Source organism: Oculina patagonica, chromosome 9 (assembly GCF_052425735.1).
Source record: "Oculina patagonica isolate OP01 chromosome 9, crgOcupat, whole genome shotgun sequence".
Classification (NCBI taxonomy): Eukaryota; Metazoa; Cnidaria; class Anthozoa; order Scleractinia; family Oculinidae; genus Oculina; species Oculina patagonica.
In genome coordinates, this window is record NC_135766.1 from 23,204,809 (window position 1) to 23,228,922 (window position 24,114).

The following is a 24,114-nucleotide window of genomic DNA, read 5'->3' on the forward strand; positions in this document are numbered from 1 at the left end:
CCCCTCCCCGCCACCATTCCTTGCTCGATTGTCACGCAAGCAAATTCATTTACATGTATATTACATGTACCCACTGTGGAGACAATTTAGTTTTCATGTATTTTCCCACAAAAAAGGCAACTTCTTACGGGAAAAAAAACTATTTTTTTTTTAATTTTATTAAAATGATAAAAAAAGGTTGTCACGCTATTTGATAGCGTGAAAGCGTGGGTAGGTACTTCTTATAATTACCATATATGAAGTACCTACCAAAGCGTGACTTTCAACCACTGACCACTCTTTTCGAAGACTCATAAGGTTTATTGCAGGCAGGAAGGAGCAGGAAGTGCACAACTTGGAAGATCGTGCAGTAGAACAAGTTTCCTTCTTGAGTTTGCAATTTTGTTTTTCTTCAGGTAAGATATTTTTGATTTGATACTGGAGGTGTTAAAACTGGATAAGCTCAGAACTGCCTACTTCTTTAACTACTTTCCTAATTTTGCAATTAAACAATATACCAGGCTAGACATGATTAATTTCTAGTCAATTAAACAAATTCTTGGTTTCATCCTGTTTCCTCACAATGCATGCGAGAAGCTTTGGTTTGGTATTATTATTGTAAAAACTTAATTCTATTAGGATTAAGACTCTTCTTCTCCTTGCCATTCTTACACGAGGCCAAAAACACAAGAAATAAGAAAATTAGTCACTAAAAAGTTTATTTAATTGCAAAATATATAATTAAAGTAATATTAGTTTGAACATGATTCCTATAACCAAGGTCCTCTGCAACGGCATTGCACTATGCTCATACAAATGACCTATTAAGCCAACAGTACTAGGGCAGCTGGCTTTTCTCAGTTGGCTTGGTTTATACAGCTCAGTTGGTAGAGCACTAGCAGTGTATTGGTATTTGTAAAGGTCATTAAGATTGGTTTATTATATGGCTACAATAGTACGCGCGCTCTGATTGGCTGCTGAGCGGGCATTATTTTCTTGTAATGACCGGGCATTATGAAAATTTTTCTCAACTCGACGGTTTTTTGAGTTGTGAGTAAAAGCTAGTGGCGAGGGGGCAAAGCAACAAAAAATGCCGACAAAATATAATTATCTTTTCAATAACTGAAAGAAAAATACAAGCATACCATACTTCTTTAGTATGAGCAACGAAGAGAGCCACAGAGAGCGAGAGCGGGTTTACCTCTAGTGTTTTTCCCTTGATTATACTCTTTTTGAAAAGTGCTTAAAGGCCATATAATAAATAACTTATTAACCTCGTCCGTTCGGTCATTACAGGGGAATCTCAGACCGAGGCCTTGATGTATTGACCGAGCTGTCAGCGCGGTCAATACATCAAGGCCTCGGTCTGAGATTCCCCTGTAATGACCGAACGGACGAGGTTAATAAGTAGTATATCTCATTATCTCATTATATTTATTCAAGCCTGAGATTTTCCAGGCTTTTATATAGTTTCAAAACTGCTATTTATAAGTTACATATATAAAAGTTCTTTATATAATATAATTTTCTTTTATTCACATTTTAATCTCCTTATAACAGATTTGAATGATATACCTGTAATTGCCAACAATTGTCTTGCCATTTCAGTTTATTCTACAAACCTTAGAGGTGAATCGGCCATGCAGACAGCAAAAACTGACTAATGAAGAGGTCAAAATTTTATCAGGGACTGGATACAGAGGTATTAAGAAGTATAAAGACAAATTCAGTTGATCCTTTGTATACATTTAGTTGATTGCAATAATGAAAATGCAAACATGACAGGATATTGTATGAATCTTTCCCACACTGGAGCTGTGTTTGTTTGAAGAAGAAGGGGGGAGGGGGGGACATTTTGATGATAGAGGAAGCAAATTAAATAACTTAGCCCCAAACAAACTCTTGAAAGACAGTTGGTTATACATTTGTTACAACAAATCATCTGCCTATGTAATTTATCCGAACCCTCCAAGTTAAGACCATTTTAGCCGCCATATGCTGACTAAAATTTTGGAGCTGGGGACTACATTGGAACCGAAGTCGCCAGCCTGGTGACTAAAATTGAGAAGAAGAATTGAAAGCATGAGCTTAATAATTTATTTAACAACTAAAATTTTTCACTGGCGACCAAACTTGAGCAGTCAGTGGCCAAATGGCCACCAAGGAAAAAATAACTTTGGAGGGTTGTATCCCAGTATAAAGGCTAACTGCAAGCTGCCTAAGCTTAAAAACTCTGTCAGGTGGGTACACAAATTAAGTGGTCATGCAGTCCTGAGAATGTTTTTTATGGGTTACTGTGAACTATCTTCCAGTTAGTTAAATCTCAAGTATCCTGCTTTTTTGTTATATTTACAGAGGCTAATAGACTTTCACAGAAAAATTGTTAAGAAGCCTGATAAAGGTGCTACTGATGCCAACAAAAAACTCAATGAAGAGATTGAGGTAGGATGGCCAGCATTGAATATCTCTCAAAATCTCTTATGAAAGGGACTGTGGGAGGCTTGTCCAAAAAAATTAAATGAAAATTTGAATAAAATGAGAGCCCAATCTGAGTGTGGCTGAAGCTTTTTTTGAAGTCTTAAAGAGGCTCGATGAAGTTTTTTTCGCCCTAGGGTGGTTGTTTTGAAAATGAAAATTATCTAGGAAGCTAATGTTTTCCTTGTAAAAATTTTACCGCGATTGCACTGCGATTTGTTGACATCGCGACGCGATTGTAAGTGAGCGCGATCGCGCCGCGATATCTGGCATCGCGTCGCGATTCCCGCTCGCGGCACGTTGAACACGATCGCAGCGTGTTGAACACGATCGCAGCACGATTTATTGCTATACCGCAGCATGATTTGGGTGGGCTGTTACGAAATCGCGATGCGATGAGCACGCTTGCGGCGCGATTGATTACTACCGCACCTTGATTTGGGGGGCTGGAATAAATGTCGGGAAACTTGTGTTCCCGGCGAGAACTCACTTCGAAATTCTCACCGGGAGAAATGAGTCAATGCTTTGAAATTCTCACAAATCATGCTGTGGTTGGAATGCAAATCATGACTAATGTATAGATGAAAAAAACTTAAAGTACTTAACAAAGTGGTAATAAAACTAGTTTGATTTTAAAATGTCGAAAAACATTTTAATACGTGACAGTGAGCCGTGAGGACATGATTCCCACAAGAAAAGTTTTATTTAGTTTTAGTCTAGATGAACTGGCGAGACAAAGCGGCGCGTGATACTGAGTATAAAGATAAATTAAAAGATGAGAAGTTTAAATTCTTTACAGTCCGTACTTTTAAACTTTTCAAACACTTTGTTTCTTTCTTTTCTTATCTTTAAGGAACCTTAATACTTTTGAGCATGAATGACAAATTTATGTCGGCCATTTTTTTCAAATACAAATACAATCAGGAATTCACCGCAATTGCATGCGCTTTTCGCATTGAAAATCCTCCAGATGGCATTTTAATTGTGGCTTCGAAGAGGCTATCAGACTGAGCTTTTTTTAGAGCTTTGTATTTACCTTCCCGTAGACCACACATAGCGAATTATTCCTGCCTTTTCCCGCAAGGTGTCGTGAACTGAGCGTTAGGATTGGCTGAGTTAGGTCATGTGGTACATAGTACATGCCATCACTCGCGCTATCCCAAGCAGAAAAGAAATTTTATTTTGAGTAAGTTGGAATGCTTTCTCTTCACAATCAGGACTGGAGAAATGTGTTCTTTTTTGGCTGCTTCTGTTAATTAATAACATGAGTTTAGAAGCGACCTAACTTTAGGGAAAAGCGTCACTGTGGAAACTGCTAGAATTTGTTTGTTAATTTGAGCGACAGCTTGTTAATTTCGACAGCTATCACAGGCAGACCACCCTATGTGTTCGTGGTTAATTAATTAATATCAATTAATTAATTATTCCTTGTGGAGGGGGTGGGGGTGGGGAGCACCTGACCGTACCCCTAGGTAAAACCTGGAGCACATCTACGTTACTTTCATATGAAGATCTCAAACGTATATATTTGTTTCAGAAAACCCTTTGCTCTGCTTGCGGTGCTACTCAACGTAATTTACACCAAACGCATGCGCAGATTAGTCTACGTTGTTTTCTGGAACTATCATGAACAGCGCTTGTATTGCGTGTTTGCGGTAGGCTTAAGCTTCCTGCAGACTTCTTGGCGCCAAGTAAAAACCGCAAATTAATTAAATTAGATTTTGAGACTTTCACAGCGCCTTCGTAATTAGGTATGCAAAAACTTGCACCGGGATTTTCGGCGTGAACACCTGATAACCAGGAAACAAATATCCTAGCTGTACTGCGTTTTAAAAAACCTGTCGAAAAATATGTTTTTTGATTAGATTTGTTTCTTTAGTTTTTGAGAATCGTCTTTTGTGCAGTCTAAACCGTAACTTAATTAAATTAAACAAATGTCATCGATGCCGCCGTAAAACAAACAAAAAACAAAAGTTTCATGTTATCGCATTTTCAAGGAAGACAAAAGTATTTTGTTACAAACGAACAAAAGTGTCGTGTTACGTTTGCAAAGATTAGCGTAAGGAACACCTGGGAAAGAATACAAGTAGCCTGTGCACGTGAACAGTTTTTCCGAAAGTAAAATAAAGCAAATAAACACGAACATATATAAAACATCATACTTTCAATTGTTCTATATTGCATTCTGCACTTACCAAATCATCGAGATTTTTAACTGATTTAGCCGGCCAAAGGCCGGTAAGAGAGAAAGAGGAGACAAGGCTTGCAAGTCGGCGGCCGCCAGCAGCGATCTCCTCCACTTCAAACCGGAATAACACCAAAATACCGAAAATCTCGCCTGTCTGACGATAGCTGTCAATTGGTGAGTTGTTGCTCTATCTCTTCGCCGAATTTTGGCTTTATCCCTCCAACATTTTCCGAAAAAATCCATGCTGAAATCATGCATACAGCTTTCTCGATCAATATGATCGGTGCTCAACTCAGCGACCAAAAGGAATTCGAAACATGCAAGCCGTTTCAAATTCGCCAATCAGTGCTGGCGCTGGCATCCCGCGGCAGCCCAACACGGTTCAAAACCTGATTGGTCACGGTGGATTTGAAATGGCCTACATGTTTCAAATTCCTTTTGGTCACTGAGTTGAGCACCGATCATATTGAGAAAGCTGTATGCCAGAGCTCAAAGTTTACTTTTGGCTTTGGGAGCACTTGTGCTACCAGAGGTCTCAATTTTTAGGTGCACAGGTGTAATTTTAGGCGCACAGCTAAAAATTTTAGGAGCACTGCTTAAATTACTAGGAGTGCCAGAAGGAAGTAGCTAGAACCTGAGTACCTGGTTCCTGGAACTTTAAAATTTTATATATTTTATTCGCTGGCTTGGCCACTTCTTTTGTGACTTGGAGGCTGACAAAATACTTGCCAAAGAAAAAAAGATAAATGTAGATAAGCTTTGGAATTTGAAATGGCCTGCATGTTTCGAAATCCTTTTGGTCACTGAGTTGAGCACCGATCATATTGAGAAAGCTGTATGCATGATTTCAGCGTGGATTTTCTCAGAAAATGTTGGAGGGATGAAGGCAAAATTCAGCGAAGAGATAGAGCAACAACTCACCAATCGACAGCTATCGTCAGACAGGCGAGATTTTCGGTATTTTGGTGTTATTCCGGTTTGAAGTGGAGGAGGTTGCTGCTGGCAGCCGCCAACTTGCAAGCCTTGTCTCCTCTTTCTCTCTTACCGGCCTTTGGCCGGCTAAATCAGTTAAAAAGGCGCTTAAACGGGCTGCGCAGGCAAAAAAATACAACACATATGAGTCGATAAACGTTTCATTAATCTTTATTGAGATATTTAGAGCGAAATGTAGTTTAGATATTTAATTTCCAGAGCTTTATTTCAGTAACCCTTATAGATTTCAAAATTTCTTTTGTTTGTCTCATGTCCACAACAATAATTAACCACGAACACATAGGATGGTCTGCCTGTGCAGCTATCTTGTGGGAATTGACACGGACTTGTTGACTGAACTACAGCTGAACTGTGTTCTTTAAAAAACCACAAAACTCGACAGTGGAAGTAGATAAACATTTTGAGTGAGGGCCATTCAATGCTGAGCTGAGTTCAAGGCTCACGCTCTCCATGCTTGGCAGCAAAACTGGCCATCTTTTTCTGTAATTAAGCTTCTGTAAATAAATGATGTTGTTTTGATACAAGGCCAGAATGTTTGTTTTGTCGGTATGCAATCGCGCCGCGAAGTGAAAATCGCGGCGGCCAAAAACGCGGCGCATTTGCGGCATGAATCGTGGCGCGATCCAAGCCCAATCGCGGCGCGATTCCTGGCCCATCGCGTCGCGAATCGCGGTGGCCGAAAACGCGGCGCAATCGCAGCAAAATTTTACAAGGGTTGATTTTTGCCAAAATACACCATAATGATCAAATATGAGCAAAGTTAATTTTTTTACTGGTCACAAAGGTTACCATATAGCACTATAGAGAAATGTATTTCAGTTCAGTACATTACTACTACACACAGTTGTGGGTGATTATAGATTGTCAGACTTTAATGGTAAAATTGGCCTTTCTTTAAAGCAACATTATTTTATTGAACCCGATAATTCTTAATGTATTTTTTCCTTGTTATTTGTGATAGAACTTAGACCTGAGTAAGAAGAGGCTGATTTATGATGGTCCACTCACATGGAGAATAAGCCCCACAAAGTCTATCGGTTAGTATGTCTCCTAAGGAGGTGATTTGTAACAGACTCTGTTTGACTAAAAGCTCAGTATTTGTATAGGTAATCGCATGGGGCCGAGTAAAATTAAGGATTAATATCACGCTTGTTTTCAGAAGTTGTAGAAATTTCCAGAGTCGCAAAGCGACAAGGGCAATTTCTAAACTTCTGAAAACACAAGTGATATTAATCCTTAATTTTACGAGGAAACATGTGATTACTTGTTTATGACATAGAGAGCAAAATTTTCTGAAAATTTTCGATGCTAATAATTAAAACTGTACAGCGCGAAGCTTAATTTGGCTTGCGAAACAAAAACGTCCCTCATAATCGAGGAAATCGTGATGTTCGGAAAAGAATAACGCTAGCTGACAGTTGTATGCAATGAAAGGTATGGAAGTCGTGAAAATAATAAAAAAAAGCTATTAACAATTGAACAAGCAAACACTCTATAAACGTAAGCTTAATTTTATTCACCTGTTTGCACGTTTTGAAGCTTTCCTCTGCGAGCGGCTTCGCATGTCAGTCCTCGACATAGATAACAGCAAACAACGACCTCAAACAAACTTGTAGAAGTAATTTGTCTGGTAAATGTGATCTTCTTTCACAGAACAAACTATATATGTCCTCTTTTATATCCTGGGTTGCTGGTGACGAGTCTTAGAGATGACAGAAGTGAAACGGAGATGTCAGTTGCCGGCCGCTATGAATGAGTTTGAATCGTTGCACACTCGCAAGTGTCTGATGCTATTTTTTTACTGTTTTCAACTGTAACAATCTTCTTTTTCAGCTTTCGGATCTTCGTTTCAAGCTATCACCCCGTTTCCATTTCATTTTCATCACATATCTGCGGAAACTGAAGTCAAATTTTGAAAAGATCTATGTACAAGCGAGTGCTGTGTTTGAAAATTCTGCTCAAAATCCCGCCATCTTGAAGCCAACGAAATGCAGCGCGCTCAGCCAATCAGAAACGAGCAATTTTCCTGTTTGTCCAATCAGGATCATTTAATTTTGCCCAGGGCAATTACCAAAATTAAGGAAAAATGCCCTCTGTCTCAGCCAATCAGCATTCAGTAATTTTGCCCTCTATGTTATGAAGCTAGTAAAGTGATATCACGCTACACAGCTGCTTATAACAACTAAGAAAAAAATATCTTTGTTACAAATTTGTGTTTTTTCAATTTTTTAGTGAGAGATTAGGGATATTATAGCAGCAGGACAAAGATCTGGAGGGGGTGGGGGTGCAACTCTCTATATAGCAAGGACACCTGTTCTTCTTAGTTCCTTGCCCCTGAAGGGTGGGGTATAGGGTCATAAGGACTGCACCCATAATCTTTGTACCTTTTTAGTTATAAAGGGTTAAAAATTGCATTTCATTTATATTACTTTTTTAAAAAGTTGCTTTTTTAATTTACACGATGATGCCTCTTAGGTATCTTAGTAAGGTATCTGATGGTACCTGGGTTACGTCCCAAAACTGGATTGTGATAGTGCCTTAACTTTTATATAGTCAATGTCACAATATTTTAAGTCATTTTTCTGATTACTTTCAAATTGAAGGAAACCTCAAAATAGTAGTTGTCTAACAAAGAAAAACAACAAAGGAGTTGAAATAAAAATGCAAAAATAAATTAAACAAGGATCATAGTTTAGACTGACGAAGATTAAAATGGATTATGATTGATGAACTTGAAAAAACTTGCCAAGTTTTTCAAGATGTATTATCCATGAAGTATCTCCTTTAAGTTATTTTAATTCAAATATCTGTTTAGAAGAATTTCACATGAAATGTCTGTATTTGACAATGTAAATTCCACAGTGTCAGTGCATTAATGCCTTTAACTACCAACTCAGCTGACAAAAGTATTGTCTTGTTTTTTAGATCTCCATGTGCTTTTATTGGAAGATTTGTTAATTTTACTTACAAAGGAGGATGACAAGCTTGTTCTTAAGGTTCAAAAACTTAGAACAATTTCTGCAAACTATGACTACCAAGATGATATTAAGGTAATAACTTGAGGGAATCTATTTGAAAATGTGATAACAAAAACACTAAGTAAAGATGTTACATGAGAAAAAAAAAGTTGGTAAAAAATAATTAAAAAGTTGACACTGGCTAAAAAATATGGTTTGGACGTTTCGGCCACTAACTATTTATTGCCTTCTTCAGCACAATGCAAATGTTTAACTGCGTCCTGCTGGAATATGTAACTGATGTGTGATAAAATCAAATGATTTACTTCTGAGTGCTTTTAATAATTTTTTTTTACTAAATTTAATTAACATGCCTGCCAGCTACACACCAAACATTTTTAATGTTATATGAGGTTAGCTATAGGACCCTTTTTGAATTGTATGGGAGACAACCCAACAACCCAATATTTTGTAGCCTCCTATGCAGGTGTTCTTTTGTCCTCACAGACAAGCCAAAAGAACGTCTGCATAGAAAGCTACCCATTTTGAAGAACATTAATTAGAATTTTGTTTATAAATTTTAAAAAATATTGCATCAATCTTATAATTGCCTCATTTGTCGCAGTGGATTAAATGCTAGTATAAAAGGGCAAATGTTAATATCAATTACAGAAAGCTGTAAACAGGTAGAAAAATTGATTGCCTGACTTAAGGTGGATTTTTTCTGAGTTTTTCTGTCCCATTATTTTACACACCTTAGTTTTTGTTTAACAGGCGCAAATCGGTGCGAATTTTACTCTTTGCATAAAAAATATGGCCATGACTAGAATGGATAAAATGGAAATCAAAAACCTTATCTTTGAAGTAATTTACTTTCTTGTGAATTCCTGTCGTTTGACTGCGGTCAAATCCGAGACATTTTTAGCACTGAAGTAAGACAAGTAAGTAGTGAACGTTATCAAAACTTGCTTATTTTTCTAATTCACCGGTTGTCAGTTATTTATTCATTTTATTGTCTATTTATCCCGGTGTTCTGTAGACTTTGTTTAGTCCAGTGTTGAAGATAAATACAGTCCTGGTAAGAAACGTAGCAACAGGTAGGTTTATTTAAATACTTTACACATAAAGGTGTATTTTTTCTTTGGTGGGGTGTACTGGAAACACATGGAAAATAAAATATTATACATTGAAGACGATGTTTATAAAAGGTGGGTCAAGGGTGGGGGGTCACAGGTAAGGGTAGCGGGTCAGACATGGTTATGTTTTTAAATTTAAATTGAAACTGGAACATTAAATGAAACAATGACACCACTCGCAAAAATTTTTTCCACGCCCTAACTTTTGACCTGTTATACCTTTACCCTTGACCTGTGACCTGCGTTTTAGAAACGCCGCGTTGAAGACAGTTGAACAAGTAGTATCATTTGAATGGAAAATTTTAAACCATCAACCCTAAAATAGAAGTCGAGATTGTACGACTGCTTGTCGGTAAACTTTGTATTGCTTAAAAGTTAGTAAGTGACAACTACTTATCGAACGATGAGATTAATTTATAGCATCTGTTGTTGATGATTAAGGCAAAAGTTTTCCATTAGGCCATTAGCGATTTCCGCAGTTATGTAAAGAGATAAGTTTGGTGATTTAGCGAACCAATCATGTGTTACTCGTTGTTTATCTTCAATTAAGGATTGTGTAATCTAATCGAATGCGGTGTTTTAAAAAAGAGAGTTAACAAAATCGAGCTAGATTGCTGTGATTGCTGTGAGTACGAAGAGATCAAAGTTGTGAATAAAGCGAAACAAAAACTATCTGTGACTTGTTGGGGAATACTGTTTACGGGAGGCAAACAATTCTCCAAATGCTGGTCGCAGGCGAAAATGCAAGCGCAATTTCTTGCACTTCGGGCTGCATTTGCACTTGCTTCACGCCTCAGAACACTGCTAGGATGTAAGCGCATAGGCAAGCAATTAAAGCGTGACCTGTCCACCATCTTGTGTCTGCATATGTTGGGGTATACTACGTTCCTTGCGTTTGTGTTCTACATGTACGTGTGAATTGTCGCTTGAATTTGTGTTGCACTTACGTGTGAACCAATTGCTTTACGGCAGACTTGACAGACTGCATAACCCTTTAACATGCTTTAATAATCCCACATGCTCAATTGACACCCAACTCCTTTCCACCCCAAATAGACAAGAGGGCCTTTCTTGTGACCACGACAAACAACGGACCGCAGATTTATGAATTGGTGGCACCTACAGTCGCGGAGAGAAAAAGGTACGTATCTTTTTCTGTTTGCTTTTTTACTTACTCAGATTGTTGAATGCAAGGACCACGAGAAAACTGGAAGCGAACTCGAGCGCGGAGCGCAAGTGGGTTCATTCTCATTCCCAGAGCCACTTATCCCTCTTAGCCGGCGAAGCCTGTGCACAATTGGGGTGGAGGGTAGCTATAAAAATCAAGATTTTTCATTAATGTTTGCCACTCTCGCTTTGCTATTGAATTGTCCTTTCCACGTTGTTTTCACGTTGAGAAAAAAGGAGGATGTGAACAGCCGTCACGTGAAATCAATGATCACAAAAAATGTAAAAAAGATAGAAATTGTGTTTTTGTCAACAGCGCTTATCTACCATTGATTTATTTTCATTTATTTACATGATTATTTTTTTATCTCTCCTCATTTTTCAGCTGGTATAATCACATTGTAGATACCTGTGATGCTTGGAAGGTCAACATGAGTAAGTGGGTCAACAATAAACCTTATATCGTAAAAAATGTTGTGGTTAATCATCGTGGTAGAATACAATAATAATAAAGTATTTTTCGTTTGTCTCACGACGTAGTGTCACTTGTGATGTAGATCGCAAAGTTTCGACTGCATACTGCTAGTCTTCATCAGGCGATAAGGTCGACTGGTTGCGCGTGATTATAAGCACGCTCTGCGCTTGTTGGTTGGGTCCGGGGGCGTGTTGGGGGGTGGTCGTGAGACAAACGAAAAATACTTTATTATTATAATAAACCTTATGTTTAGTGTATATTGTCACAATAGGTAAATTATTTAAATTTAATCAATCGTTCACCAAAATGTTATTTGGAATTATTAAAAACTACAACCATGGACATAGTTTGTTGGAACGCACTCAAAAACATTTTAAATGTTGTGGTCAATGGTATAGAAGCTCATATACCATTACCTGTTAACCAATCAAAACTCCGGAATTGCAATATACCACTGCTAGTTTTTAATAATAGAAAATAACCATAAAAGTAATTAATTTTCAGTATTTCTAACATTGATGAAAACTACCTTTCCCTACCTTAGGTCCTGCAGCTATACGCGCGCGTGGAGAAGAGGCACTGATAGCCTACCAAAAGGCTCTCAGAGATGGATCTGTGTGTGTCTATCGCGGTCGAATAATGGTAATTGGTCAGGATCGTGCTGGAAAGACAAGTTTGAAGAAGTCCCTTCTTGGTCTGCCGTTTGACCCTAAAGAACAGAGTACTGATGGAATTGAAGTTGGCCCCTCAGAATGTGAAATTGAAGTCGATCAAGTTATGAACTGGCATTCAACCGACGAGAAATCAGGATCGTTTGAGTTTTCTAAACATATTGCAAGGATGGTAGCTGAAAGCCTGGTTAAATCAAAAGAAAAACAGCTTAATCACGAGGAAGTACTGTTGCCCTCATCCAAAGGTGGTTTTAAAGGAAAACGTAAAAAAGCGGGTTTGAAGATGAAAGACAGGAATGGTCCACACGTCGGTCAGGTATGTTTGTAGATAAACTAGTGAAGCTTAACTGCTACTGACTGTAAAGCTAGGTTAACACGTACTTGTACTCCGCAAACGCAGGGAAAAAACACCGTGAACAACGCAAACACAAGCGCAAAGAAAAACACGTGTGAACTAGCTCAACGCAAACACAAATAAATGGTTGTGGTGACAAGCTTGAGACAAGCTCGATATTCATTCATAACTGACCTGCAACTCGGTTAACACGATACATGTATTTCGTGAAAGGAAATTTCTCTGGATGTATGGTTTAAGGGTGGTAATTCAGTGTGACCTTAGTTAGTAAATCCTGGATCAGCCCCTGAACTGAACAATAAATTGAGTACCTCCCCAGGCACGGGTATGCCATTTCTTCTTCCTTGAGACAACTACCCACAGACAGCTACAAGAAGGCTGTATTACACTCTGCTAACTTGTGTCTGATCATTAAATGCCTTGTTGTAATTTGGTCTTATGGCTCTATTTTAGGCTGCTGGAAATGTAGATCAGCTGGCTTTTGACCCCAGTGAAAACACATCTGAAGAGCCTGCCTTAGCGATTGATGCTACCTCGCCTCCAGAGGACTTCACAGAGAATGTTGATGAGTACTGGAATTACCTTAGTGGTCGGCGTGTTGAAAGCGAAACGAAGGAAGATGAAACTGTTGTCAGTGTGGATCTGTGGGATTTTGCTGGTCAGCATCTGTACTATGCTTCTCATCCTGTGTTTTTCTCAACACGAGCTGTCTACCTACTGGTTTGCAACCTCAGCAAGGCATTAAATGCCAGAGCTCAGCCGTGTGCCAGGCAAGGTGTCCATGATGTTCTTCTGGAAAATCCAAACGGTGAAACAAATATGGAGAATTTGCTATCGTGGCTTGTCACAGTTCACAGTATTACACAGACGAGGGAAGGGACCGTTGGAAGCGCAAATGACGAGCTGCCGTACCTCCGGCCACCGGTGTTCATTGTTGGCACTCATGCAGACAAACCATTCGAAGATGTGGCAGTTATGAGATCGCAGATAGAGAAGAGAATCTTTGGAAAGGAGTATGAGAGACACGTGATCCGACCTTTGTTCAGCATCGATAACACAAAGTCAGCATTAGAGAAAGAACATGCACAACCCAGCATTGCCAACGCAACATCAGTTCGAAGTTGGATCAAGAAATTTTTCAGGAAGGGTACGAAGAAAACAAGACAACAACCAGGTGAAGATCCATAGCTAAAGATGTTGTAGTGCATTTTGTGTTATTAGCTTTTTTCTCAGTGCACTTTGCTGAAAAAAAAAATATATATGTAAGAAAAAATAAATAAATATAAAAATTATATAAGCACGCAGGAATTCACGCAGGAAGCACGACGCACAACTGATCAGTGCTTCTCCAGTGTTCACAAAAATTCCCCAAGTGCTTATAACTCGATCGAAACTCAACAATGCACGAGGAGGTTTTTTGTTTCTTTTAAAAAATATTTAAAAAGTTGCGCACGCTCAAACTCGAAACGTAAGTCGTGTGCATTATAACTCAATAAAGCACGCACGTGACGTAAGCCGCGTGCTTTATGGAGCTAATAATGAGCTCGAACTGAACAATCATAGCGCGCACAATTCCTTGAATATTTTGTGAAGTGATTTTGACAACAGATCGTAAATTGTTAAGTTAGGCCGCGCTTTGAAATGGCCAACTGGCCAGCCTCGAGGTGTCGAATGCCGTTCAAGTCTGAATTTTTTCAGACTTTCTTTTCGCAAAAGCTTTAGTTGCGTGCATAACTGCGATTAGATATGATAATTTATAATCCAACTCCGCTTCGTGCAGAAACAAGTACAAATAACAAACGCGCGAAACAAGTACAAATATCTCACGACATTTGTACTCTACGAAACCAGTTTAACAGGTTCCGTGTTTCTCTTAAGCGCGCGAATGATTCAAAAACGTTGGAAAGTCAGCATTTTGGGAAAAAGAAAACGTTGGATAATAAATCTCTTATTAGGCATTTTAGGGTGGAGTATCGCTGTACATTTTTGCTTGTCATTTGTACTGCAAGACTCGTAAAAAATACAGCGATACTACAGACAAAAAAGGTCAAATAGGATATATCACGTGTGTATTGAAACTTCTGTTTTGATAAGAATTAAACATGGGCAGTATATGACTGTGGCGGCCCCTATTTTTAACTCGGAAAAGAGTTGTAGTGGGCGAAGTGAATTCACTCCATCACTCCTTCACTCGCTTCCTGTTAGACATATGCACGCAATGCGTGCAAGTGTTTTAAGGCCTCTGGAGAATTAGACCTTTTCTCTGATACCTACATTTCTTGTTAAATTACATAAAATTAACATGCTTAGTCACCAACCGAAATATTGTATTAATGTCAGTTTTCTTGAAATAATATTATGATATTTATTCAGCTATAAGCCGAGACCGTAAACCTTTGTTTTTTTAGAACCAGTTAGAAAAAAACTAACCCAAAACACTCAGCTAAAGATGAATTTATTTCAGTACGATTTGGTGAAAAAAAAATCGCTCGACTTATAGCCAATGATATTATTATTATTATTATTTTTCGTTACCTTCAAATAACAAAAAGGATAAATAAAAAGAAAGAAATCAATTTGCAACCGATGATGGGAACTCTATCTCTTGGCCTTTCGGTCTGCTCTCGATCAGTATTTGATGACAATCAAAGTGAAGTAAACAGAAGTTTGGAAAGTATAACATCATTTGTATTAGCAAACCTTTATTTGTCAGTTTGTTGTTTTCGATTCTTGTTTCATAATAACTTTTCCGAGTTTAGTGGCTTATAGCCACTTTTAGTTATTGGATACTTAAAACATCCTCTCTTGTTTGAAAACACTGCCAATCCCAAATAGTATGGGTGATGGTTTCAGTTCCAAAAAGGTATGATCTGATGATTAATACACAAGTAAGATCGTGATCTCTTATTACTTTATTTTATCATGTACAGAGGAAGAGAGCAACACTGACATGTATAGAAATGATGAAATTGAAGAACTAAGAAACAGAATCATGGAAGTGTTAAGACAAGAGCCATACATGGGGGAGAAAATTCCAGTAAGGTAGAGTAATGCCGTACAGTTGGGAACTTGAGGACGGATCGTTGCCCGCTTTTGTCCTATGAAATATCCGCGCGTATTATATCTCAAACAATCAAATAAGGCGTGCATATCGTACAAACTCAACTTGAAAATTGGGAAATAATGTCGTATGTCCACGAACAACTGTTCTGAATCAACGATTCCTCAAAATCTGCTTGAACTGCGCGTAAGTCAAGCACGAATAACCTACCTAGGTTACACAGCTACTTGCCTGCTTTAAGCTGAAGTACAAATTCTTTTGATTGTTTTTAGGTGGCTCAATTTCGAAAAAGTGATCAAAGCCTTGGTCGCTGAACACATTTATCACATAAATGTGGAACAGCTTCGAAGGTATGCCAGAAAAGTGTGCCTCATAAATGACGAAGAAGAATTTTCCACCTTAGTCAATTTCTATCATGACATTGGAGTAATTATCAATCACCGCAGTACAGTTGTTCTACAAGCTCAGTGGCTGATTGACGTTTTCAAGCAGCTGATAACGATTCCACCTTTTGAGAAAACGGTAGGTAAGAAAACAAGGACTGCAGGATTCAAACTTTAACCTAGCTTTGGCGTATATGATTTTTTGGCTTTGTGGGAGAATCATCTTTTAGCGGAGCCGAAGAAGCACGTTAGCAGAGCATCCATAACTAAGCGAAATTGGTTAATTCAGCCAGCCTAGAAATTTTGGGGGTTGCCAGCCAGCGTACGACCGTACGCAGAGATTAGGCCTGGGGACGAGGTAAAGGAAATTGTAAACTGCAAATTAAGTTGCAGAACAAGGTAAAGCTATTCAGCGACACTACAAAGCAAAACATTTGAAAGGTTTATTTCCAACTGCTTTCTTTTGTTTGCGTTTTTACCAGTGAGTGTACTGAAACCCCAGTGCGTAAACTGTCATTAAGGTAGTTCAAAATATCTGAGACAGACCCACCAAACGATCGTTTAAGTACTTTAAGGGGTTATTCAAGTGCAAGAGATGCAGTATCCCTTCTTTAGGCATGTAAAATGTTACCGTTTTCTATCCAAGGCTTGTAAAAGGGTTACCTTTTTCTGTATAAAAGGTATATCAAAGGGTGTGGGTTGGATCTCGGGGCTGAGCCTTCCAGTATGAAGGCCGGCCTTCCGTCAGCGGGGTCTAGGAATTTCAGTGTCGACTTGAGACTATCTTCAGTTAGTTCTCTTAATCATTAGAATGACTTAATGTATTCAGTCTTCATTGATATTTGGTTTTCAGGATCCTGTCAGGTCCAAGTACTGGCTGCAAGTCGAAAGAAGCGGTGTCCTCAGCATGGAACTAGTTGACCGCGTGTTCTCCAAATTCATCCAAGAAGGCCTTGTCAAGGAAGACATCTTGAACATGATGGAGCGGTTTGGTTTGATCGCAAAGTTCTCGCCCTCCCCGGATGATGTCAAGTACTTTGTGCCAAGTCAACTTAAGTCATCCCCTGAAAGCCTTTATGAAGTAGAGCCGTCTACTTGTGATCCCAGCCCACTGTATCTTCGCTTCTTGGTTGGGTTTGTCCCTCATGGACTCTTCCCACAGCTTGTTTCAAGAACCATTTCCTGGTGTTCCAGGACCGGGCCCACACAGTCCCCAAACCTGTACCTAAATGGCGCTTGGTTTGTTATCGGGAGGCAGGTGATCCACGATTTGATTCTGATTTGCAAAAAGAGTTTTATCAAAATTGTCCTCAAGCACAGAAGACAAGATGAAGTGGTGTCAATGTCAGCTTTGGCAGACATAGCAAGAAGTGTGCGATTGTTCGTGGAAAGCACGCTACAAGATTTATCACATGAACTCCCGTACCTGAATGGACTGCAGTATGAGTTTTGTGTAGCATGCCCGTACTGTCCGGAGGGAGGTGAACAGTGTGTAAACCACAGCCAATCCTCGTGCAAACACGGTGACTGTTTGCACCTCCTGGAAATCAAACAAGGGGAACGACTGGTTTGTATGAAGAGCGTCTGTGATAAAGTACTAACAGTGCCTGGAATGGAGAAATGGTTCTCACAGAAAACAAACCAGGTATGACTACTCATATAACATAAAATGTCAGTATTTTGTAAAGGTAATCTTCTTGAGAGAGTGCCGTGTGGCAAGGTAGAAAAGGTTACTTTATCTACCTCTTATGGCCCGCTCAAGGCGTGACACCAACAGGTTGACAATCTTGCATCAGTATATTTAACAATTTTTCCACGAGCGCGCGTTGGTTTTAAGATGGTAGATAGCCAACTCGACACCTCGTTGGCTATAACTGTCTATTATTCAAGAAGCGCGAGTGGAATAATTGCTTCATTTTCTAAAAAAAAAACACACACACAAAGAATTGCAATATTTGAGCTTCCCGGCTGTTCTCCCCGACGTGTCATCTACCATATTTATGGTCCGTGGTATATGAGCTCATATACCATGGCCTATAAACCAATCAATACACAGGAATTGCAATATACCATGGCTAGTTATTAATAAAAAGAAATATTTTGGTTTTCCTTCATTATTTTGTAGGATTTGTCTCCTTCCACCAAACTGGGTATATCTCAAGACGTGCCAGCACAAGGTCATCCAGGGTTGTCCGACACAGCATTGAAAGTAACACTCTTGGCCAGTGAGTGGAGTTCATCTATGGGAGGCTTGTCAACCATAAACAGACAGCTTGCCACATTATTGGCCAAACACGAGCAAGTACAGGTCACTCTCCTTGTCCCACAGTTTGCCTGTTCTGAAGAAGAGAAGAGAGCCGCTAGAAGCTGCAATGTTATCACTAGAGAAGCAGAGAGACGTCCAGGCTACAATGACCCCCTCGACTGGCTGAGCTTCCCACCAAGAGACCTTGCCATTGACATTGTACTGGGTCATGGAGGGAAACTTGGTAAACAAGCCCAAGTCATCAGAGAGTCCCACAGCTGTAAGTGGGTGCAAGTAGTGCATACTGCGCCTGAAGAACTTGGAATGCACAAAAATTACCCCAAGGCCATTTCCAAAGGCGAAGAGAAGAATAGAACTGAAGTAGACTTGTGTAAATTGGCAAATCTTGTTGTGGCAGTTGGACCCAAGTTGACAGAGGCCTACTCTTCTTACCTTCGTTCATGCAAGAAACACCAAGAAATAATCCAGCTGACTCCAGGCACTTTCAATGAGTTTTCAAACGTACAGCAAGCAACAAATGAGAGTGACAAGTTCAAGGTGTTGACCTTTGGCCGTGGTGATCCTGAAGACTTCAGTCTCAAAGGATATGATATTGCTGCTAAAGCAATAGTTGAACTCAAAGACAGATCTTATCGTCTGATCTTTGTGGGCGCACCTGACGGGAAACAAGAGGAAGTTGCAGACAACTTACTGCAGAGTGGAATCTCTAAAGATCAACTGATTGTCAGAAAATTCGTGAAAAGTAAAGAAAGATTGAAAGATCTGTTTTGTGAGGCTGATCTTGCCATCATGCCTTCAAGGACAGAGGGGTTTGGACTGACCGCACTTGAAGCCTTATCTGCTGGTCTTCCCATTCTTGTGAGTGGTAATTCAGGTTTTGGAGATGCACTGCGCTGCTTACCATTAGGCAAGCCACTTGTGGTGGATTCTGCTGACCCTAAAGATTGGGCCAAGGCAATCAGAGCTGTTCGTCTGAAAGACAGAGCAGAGCGACTTGAAGAGATTCAAAGGCTGCGGACATGTTACGAAGAGAAGTACAGCTGGGAGAAGCAGTGTGATGCCCTTGTTGAAATGATGTGGTGTATAGTTAGCAATTGTTGTTAGAGTACTGTAAAAGCTACGAGACCAGGAGGTAATGGGCTCCTGACCAGACCTACTGGCCGTATCCCCCACCTAGAGAAAAGAACTCTACAACAAACTACAAAGACTACAAGACATTTTTTATTTTGTGCTGTGTTAGATTGTAGTCTAGAGATCACTTAGTTCATTGCATTTCATAAAGAACTAGATACAAAAGTCAGTGGCTGAGTCAGAAAGGAACATTTTTCTCGGACAGTGTCGACCGAGGGCCGTAGTGTGTCGGTGGTGTGTTGGTTGATACGTTGGCCGACACGTTGACCGACGCGTGTTTTGATCAAATTCCCCAGTAGTTTGTACTGTTGAGACACGGAATCTTCCCTTCCTTTTCCTTATCCCTTCCTAACTACCGTCGCTTGCATGTAAGCGTGAACACTCGTCGCCTGATCTAATTGGGTATCAAACGTGGCACGATTCGTTGAAGTTTGGCAGATAACCGTAACGGCAATTTTCGCGCCGAAAGTTTAACACGTTCCGGTTTCAAAATGGCGGGAAGATTAGATATGAAGACTTCTTCCCACAGATTGATCCTGATCTGTGTCGATATGCATTTGCAGGTTCACTTGAATCACTTCTGGTGTAAAGTTTCGCCAGTACTCAATGTTTATGGTGAGCATTTTGAGCGCGAAAGTTGCCATTACGGTCTGCTAAACTTCAACGTTCGATGAGGAATCATGTCACGTTTGATACCCAATAAGATCATGTTTCGGCGGCGACTGTTCACGCTTAGATGCAAGTGACGGTACTGTCTACAGACATGAAGGCTGAAGGGGGCATATTTTTTATATTTGTTATGTTTTTTTGTGAAATGTTGCGATAGAGCGCTTTTCAATTGATGTCGTAAAACCAAATCAAAGTAGTCCCTCTAACGAATCACAAAGAAAACAAACAATCCAGTTAGCCAACTAAAGTCTATTGCATCGTATAGACCGCTTTTAATAGTTTTTAATAATAAATAGCTTTTAATATTTTTTAATCCTGTAATATAGATATATAATAGTTTTAATACATTTTTATAAAGTTGTAACAATACACGTAATTCAGTCTAAGGACTGCTAAGTGTTATAGTTTTTAATAAACGATACTTCTCTTCTCTCTCTCTTCTCTTCTAGAGTCGAAGCAAGTACATGTAGCCGGCATGAAGCGCGGGAAAACGTGTGGGGTTATGGGAAAGTGCTGCGAGTTTAAAACTAGCCACTAAGCGTAGTAACGCAAAACCAAACCAAACTAGTTTTGACACACAAGTGAAAATCGCTTTATATCTGTCAATTTCATAGTAAATTTCAATCGTCTAAAGCGATTTTGACCGAGTCAGTGAAACATTGCAGCTGTTTTGGATGTTATCTTAAAGCTGTGCAAAATTGCCAGTTTGATATTACGGCAACGATGTTCAGATATACTTATCAAAATACATACACATTGTTGTAAAATAATGTGTACTGCTACCTTATTTCAACGTTTAACACTCTCTGTGGAAAGAAATGACTGTACTTTTATTTGTAAATTTATTTTCTTGTATTCTGCACAGCTGTCAGTTGTTATGGAATATTTGTTGAGAATTACTCACGAGATCGTCTCCCTTATTAACATTAAATAAGTTCGCTAGTTAGCAATTTCTCATTTAATTTAAAATTCTTACCTCCAGTAGAACGCCATTAAACTACATAAATAGTGGCGCTGCATAAAACCTTTTATGTATTTTATCTTAGAACAGTACTTTTTTCACTGAGGTAATTTGGTCAAGAGCAAATGAAAGAAATTAGATTCATTTAAATGTCACAATCATTAGTCATATGAAGTAACAAAGTATTTTAATAACATGTAGTTTTGACCACTGCAACGTTTTGTAAATAAATATACACGTACGCAGTGCATGTTTACTTTCGGCCATAATAAGACCATAATACTAAACGACGGGACATTTACACTTTAGTACGGTACTACAATGTCAATCAGGGGCAGGCTGAGTGTGTGTATGCGGGGGTGGGGTGGGAGGCTCGCCATCCCCCAAATTCGAATAAAAATATTGACAATGAAAATTGCAAACAAAAACAAGCTCATTGAGAAGCCATTAAAGAAATCCCTAACCATGGTGTGTGGTGAGCAGGCTCATATTTGGGGCCCTGGCTCATCACATGTCAGCAGTGTAAACAGGAAGACAAGCTAGCAAGGAAATGGGCAAAAGCCAGAAAAGTGACTTTCAGTTGGCCACTCTTATGGAATAAAAATACGTAGATTTTAGATGCAAGTTTTGCCTATCGTGCAGTGAGCGTTGATAAATAACATTACTAATGGAACAGCCATGATTACCGAAAAGTAACAACAGAAAGTTCCATTGCAGAACTATTCTTCCATTTTCACCATTTAAACCTTTTATTTCACATTCCTTCCATTTCCATGATTTCCACATTTCACAGGCAATTCCACATGTGTGTAGTATTCAACCATTCTTTAAAAGTTTTGGAATGCTTAGAATTATTATTTGGCATGCTTAGAATTTAAACATCAATTTTTATCTTTTACATGTACCGTTTTATTCTTTTTAATCATGTTAGCGCGTTGAGAATTTTAAATGCGCAAATAAGAACCTTTTTTTTTTTTTTTTTTATTATTATTATTATTATTATTATTATTATTATTATTATTAATTGCACATGGTGTGATACCATGAAATGTAAAGGAAGGTATATTACAATAATTCTTTTACTGCTGCTAACAATGTTGTTACAAGTCTAAACAAGTCTAATTAATGTGCTAAAGATGACTTTTTCCTTTCACTGCACTGTTGTCATTGTGTGTTTTTAAATGCCTGCGGAGGTGGCTTCCTTGTCTAAAATCTTTGGCACAATGAGGACAGTTGAATGGTTTCTCGCCAGTATGAAGTCTCGTATGTCTCTCTAGATTTGATGGATTTCCAAAGCTTTCCTTGCAGTAAGCACATTCAAAGGGCTTCTCGCCCGTGTGTGTTCTACAATGTCTTTGCAGATCTGATGCTTGTCCAAAGCTGTTTCCGCAATGAGGGCACTTATGGGGTTTGATTCCACTATGCTTCACTCTGACATGCCTTTTAACATGCTGTGATTGCCGGAAACACTGTTCACACTGAGAACATTTATGAGGCTTCTCCCCAGTATGAATTCTTTTGTGAACATAAAGACTTGCTGGTAGTCTAAATGACTTCTTGCATTCATGGCAACTGTAAGGCTTTTCCCCGGTATGTGTTCTCTTGTGTGCCTGAAGATAAGATGGCTGTGAAAAGCACTTGTCACAGTAATTACACTTGTAAGGCTTTTCTTTGATGTGCTTTCCTTTGACATGTCTGCTGAGATGCTGTGACTGGCTGAAACATTTGTCACACCATGAACATTTGTATGGTTTTTCCCCAGTATGCATCCTTTTATGACAATTCAATCCTGACATCCGTCCAAAACACTTGTCACATGTTTTACACTTAAAAGGCTTCTCACCAGTGTGGGTCCTCTTGTGTACCTTGAGATTTGATAGTTGCTTAAAATACATGTCACACTCAGAGCATTTGTATGGCTTTATGTCACTGTGTATTGCCATTATGTGTCTTAAGAGATGTTGTGATTGTCTGAAACACTGGCCACAGTAGCTACACTGGTATGGCTTTTGACCAGTGTGTAACCTCTCATGATTATGCAAAGTGGACTGCTGTGCAAAACATTTGTTACACTGCTTGCACTTGAAAGGCCTTTCCCCTGTATGTGTTCTGATATGTATCTTGAGATGGGTTGCTTCAATAAAAGACTTGCTACATTGAGTGCATTTATAAGGCTTTTCACTGAAGTGAGTTCGCAGGTGTCGCTGTAGATGCCATGTTTTCTTGAAACACTTTTCACATTGGCTGCATTTCAGGTGCCGTTCATCACTTTGTTCTCTTTTGCACATATTTAAACTGACAGCTGCAACAAGATGTTTGTTACTTTCACCATGTTTGGAAGGCATGTTGACTTCTTGACTGACAACATGGCATGTTTCTGGTTCATGGTTCTGTATATCATGCACAATAGCTGAAAGAGACAGCATGGTTGGATGTTCTCTTGGCTCTGACTTGATAAGTAATTTCTTCTGAAAAAGAGAGAGAATGTCACTGCAGGCTTAACATTCTTTATTTCTTGTGTGGTCACAGCTTGCCAATAAGTTATTTAAATTTCTTTATTAATTGCCATCTAAACAACCCCCCCCCCCCCCAGAAAGCTTCAAACCAAAACATGCTACTCAATCACTTCTCAAATTCCGTTAAATTTAAATACAGTGGAATCCTGATATCTTGAACCCTCAATTTCTCAAACCTCCTGATAACTCAACTAAAAATGCTTCCTTTCTCAGAGTCAAGACCTCCCCCAGAAAGGGGGGGGGGGTGTATCCATTTTAGAGATGACTCCTAGAACAGGGTATGATATTTCAAATAGTAAAGAAATTGTTCAACATGACACGAGTGTGGGACAAAGAAAAAATCTGAGTCCCCGACGGGAATCGAACCCATGGCCTCCCAGATACCGGTTGGGCGCTCTAACCAACTGAGCTATGAGAGACCCGTTGTGAGCTGGGCCATTTACTAGGTTGATAAGTGCCACGCGTCCTGCATACTGCTAGGATCAGCAATGTCAAAATCATCAAATGTGTAGTAACAATAAAGATGGTAAATTTCAAGCTCGGTGATAAATAGTGAAGAAATTGTTCAACATGACACAAGCGTGGGACAAAGAAAAAATCTGAGTCCCCGACGAGAATCGAACCCATGGCCTCCCAGATAACGGTTGGGCGCTCTAACCAACTGAGCAACGAGAGACTCGTTGTGAGCTGGGCCATTTACTAGGTTGATAAGTGACACACGTCCTGCATAC

General features: G+C 39.2%; 2 protein-coding genes across 3 annotated transcripts in view; one reads left to right on the forward strand and one right to left on the reverse strand.

Moving 5' to 3' along the window:
- The first annotated feature begins 256 nt into the window (after positions 1 to 256).
- LOC144666875 (uncharacterized) lies at positions 257 to 20,336 on the forward strand. Its single transcript, XM_078528296.1, has 14 exons — positions 257 to 395; positions 1,588 to 1,681; positions 2,335 to 2,421; positions 6,597 to 6,672; positions 8,561 to 8,685; positions 9,632 to 9,689; positions 10,785 to 10,869; positions 11,281 to 11,330; positions 11,915 to 12,357; positions 12,850 to 13,570; positions 15,327 to 15,438; positions 15,730 to 15,979; positions 16,694 to 17,485; positions 17,966 to 20,336. The coding sequence occupies exons 2-14, from the start codon at positions 1,643 to 1,645 to the stop codon at positions 19,208 to 19,210; spliced, it is 4,083 nt and encodes a 1,360-aa protein (XP_078384422.1). The 5' UTR covers positions 257 to 395; positions 1,588 to 1,642; the 3' UTR covers positions 19,211 to 20,336.
- Positions 20,337 to 20,731: 395 nt separating this feature from the next.
- LOC144666892 (uncharacterized) overlaps positions 20,732 to 24,114 on the reverse strand; it is a 106,507-nt gene continuing 103,124 nt past the window's right edge. For both annotated transcript variants that reach the window (XM_078528326.1, XM_078528325.1), the window contains one exon: positions 20,732 to 23,335. In XM_078528326.1, coding sequence (XP_078384452.1) covers positions 21,998 to 23,293 — 1,296 coding nt within the window. In that variant the 5' untranslated portion in view covers positions 23,294 to 23,335 and the 3' untranslated portion in view covers positions 20,732 to 21,997. The remainder of the gene's footprint in view (positions 23,336 to 24,114) is intronic.

What these genes read in the sequence shown, in the direction of transcription:
- LOC144666875 (XM_078528296.1), top strand. Translation starts at nt 1,643, where the DNA reads ATGAAGAGGTCAAAATTTTATCAGGGACTGGATACAGAG. An exon ending in AAGCCCCACAAAGTCTATCG is followed by an intron (nt 6,673 to 8,560) that starts GTTAGTATGTCT and finishes CTTGTTTTTTAG; the next exon opens with ATCTCCATGTGCTTTTATTG. An exon ending in ATGGTCCACACGTCGGTCAG is followed by an intron (nt 12,358 to 12,849) that starts GTATGTTTGTAG and finishes GCTCTATTTTAG; the next exon opens with GCTGCTGGAAATGTAGATCA.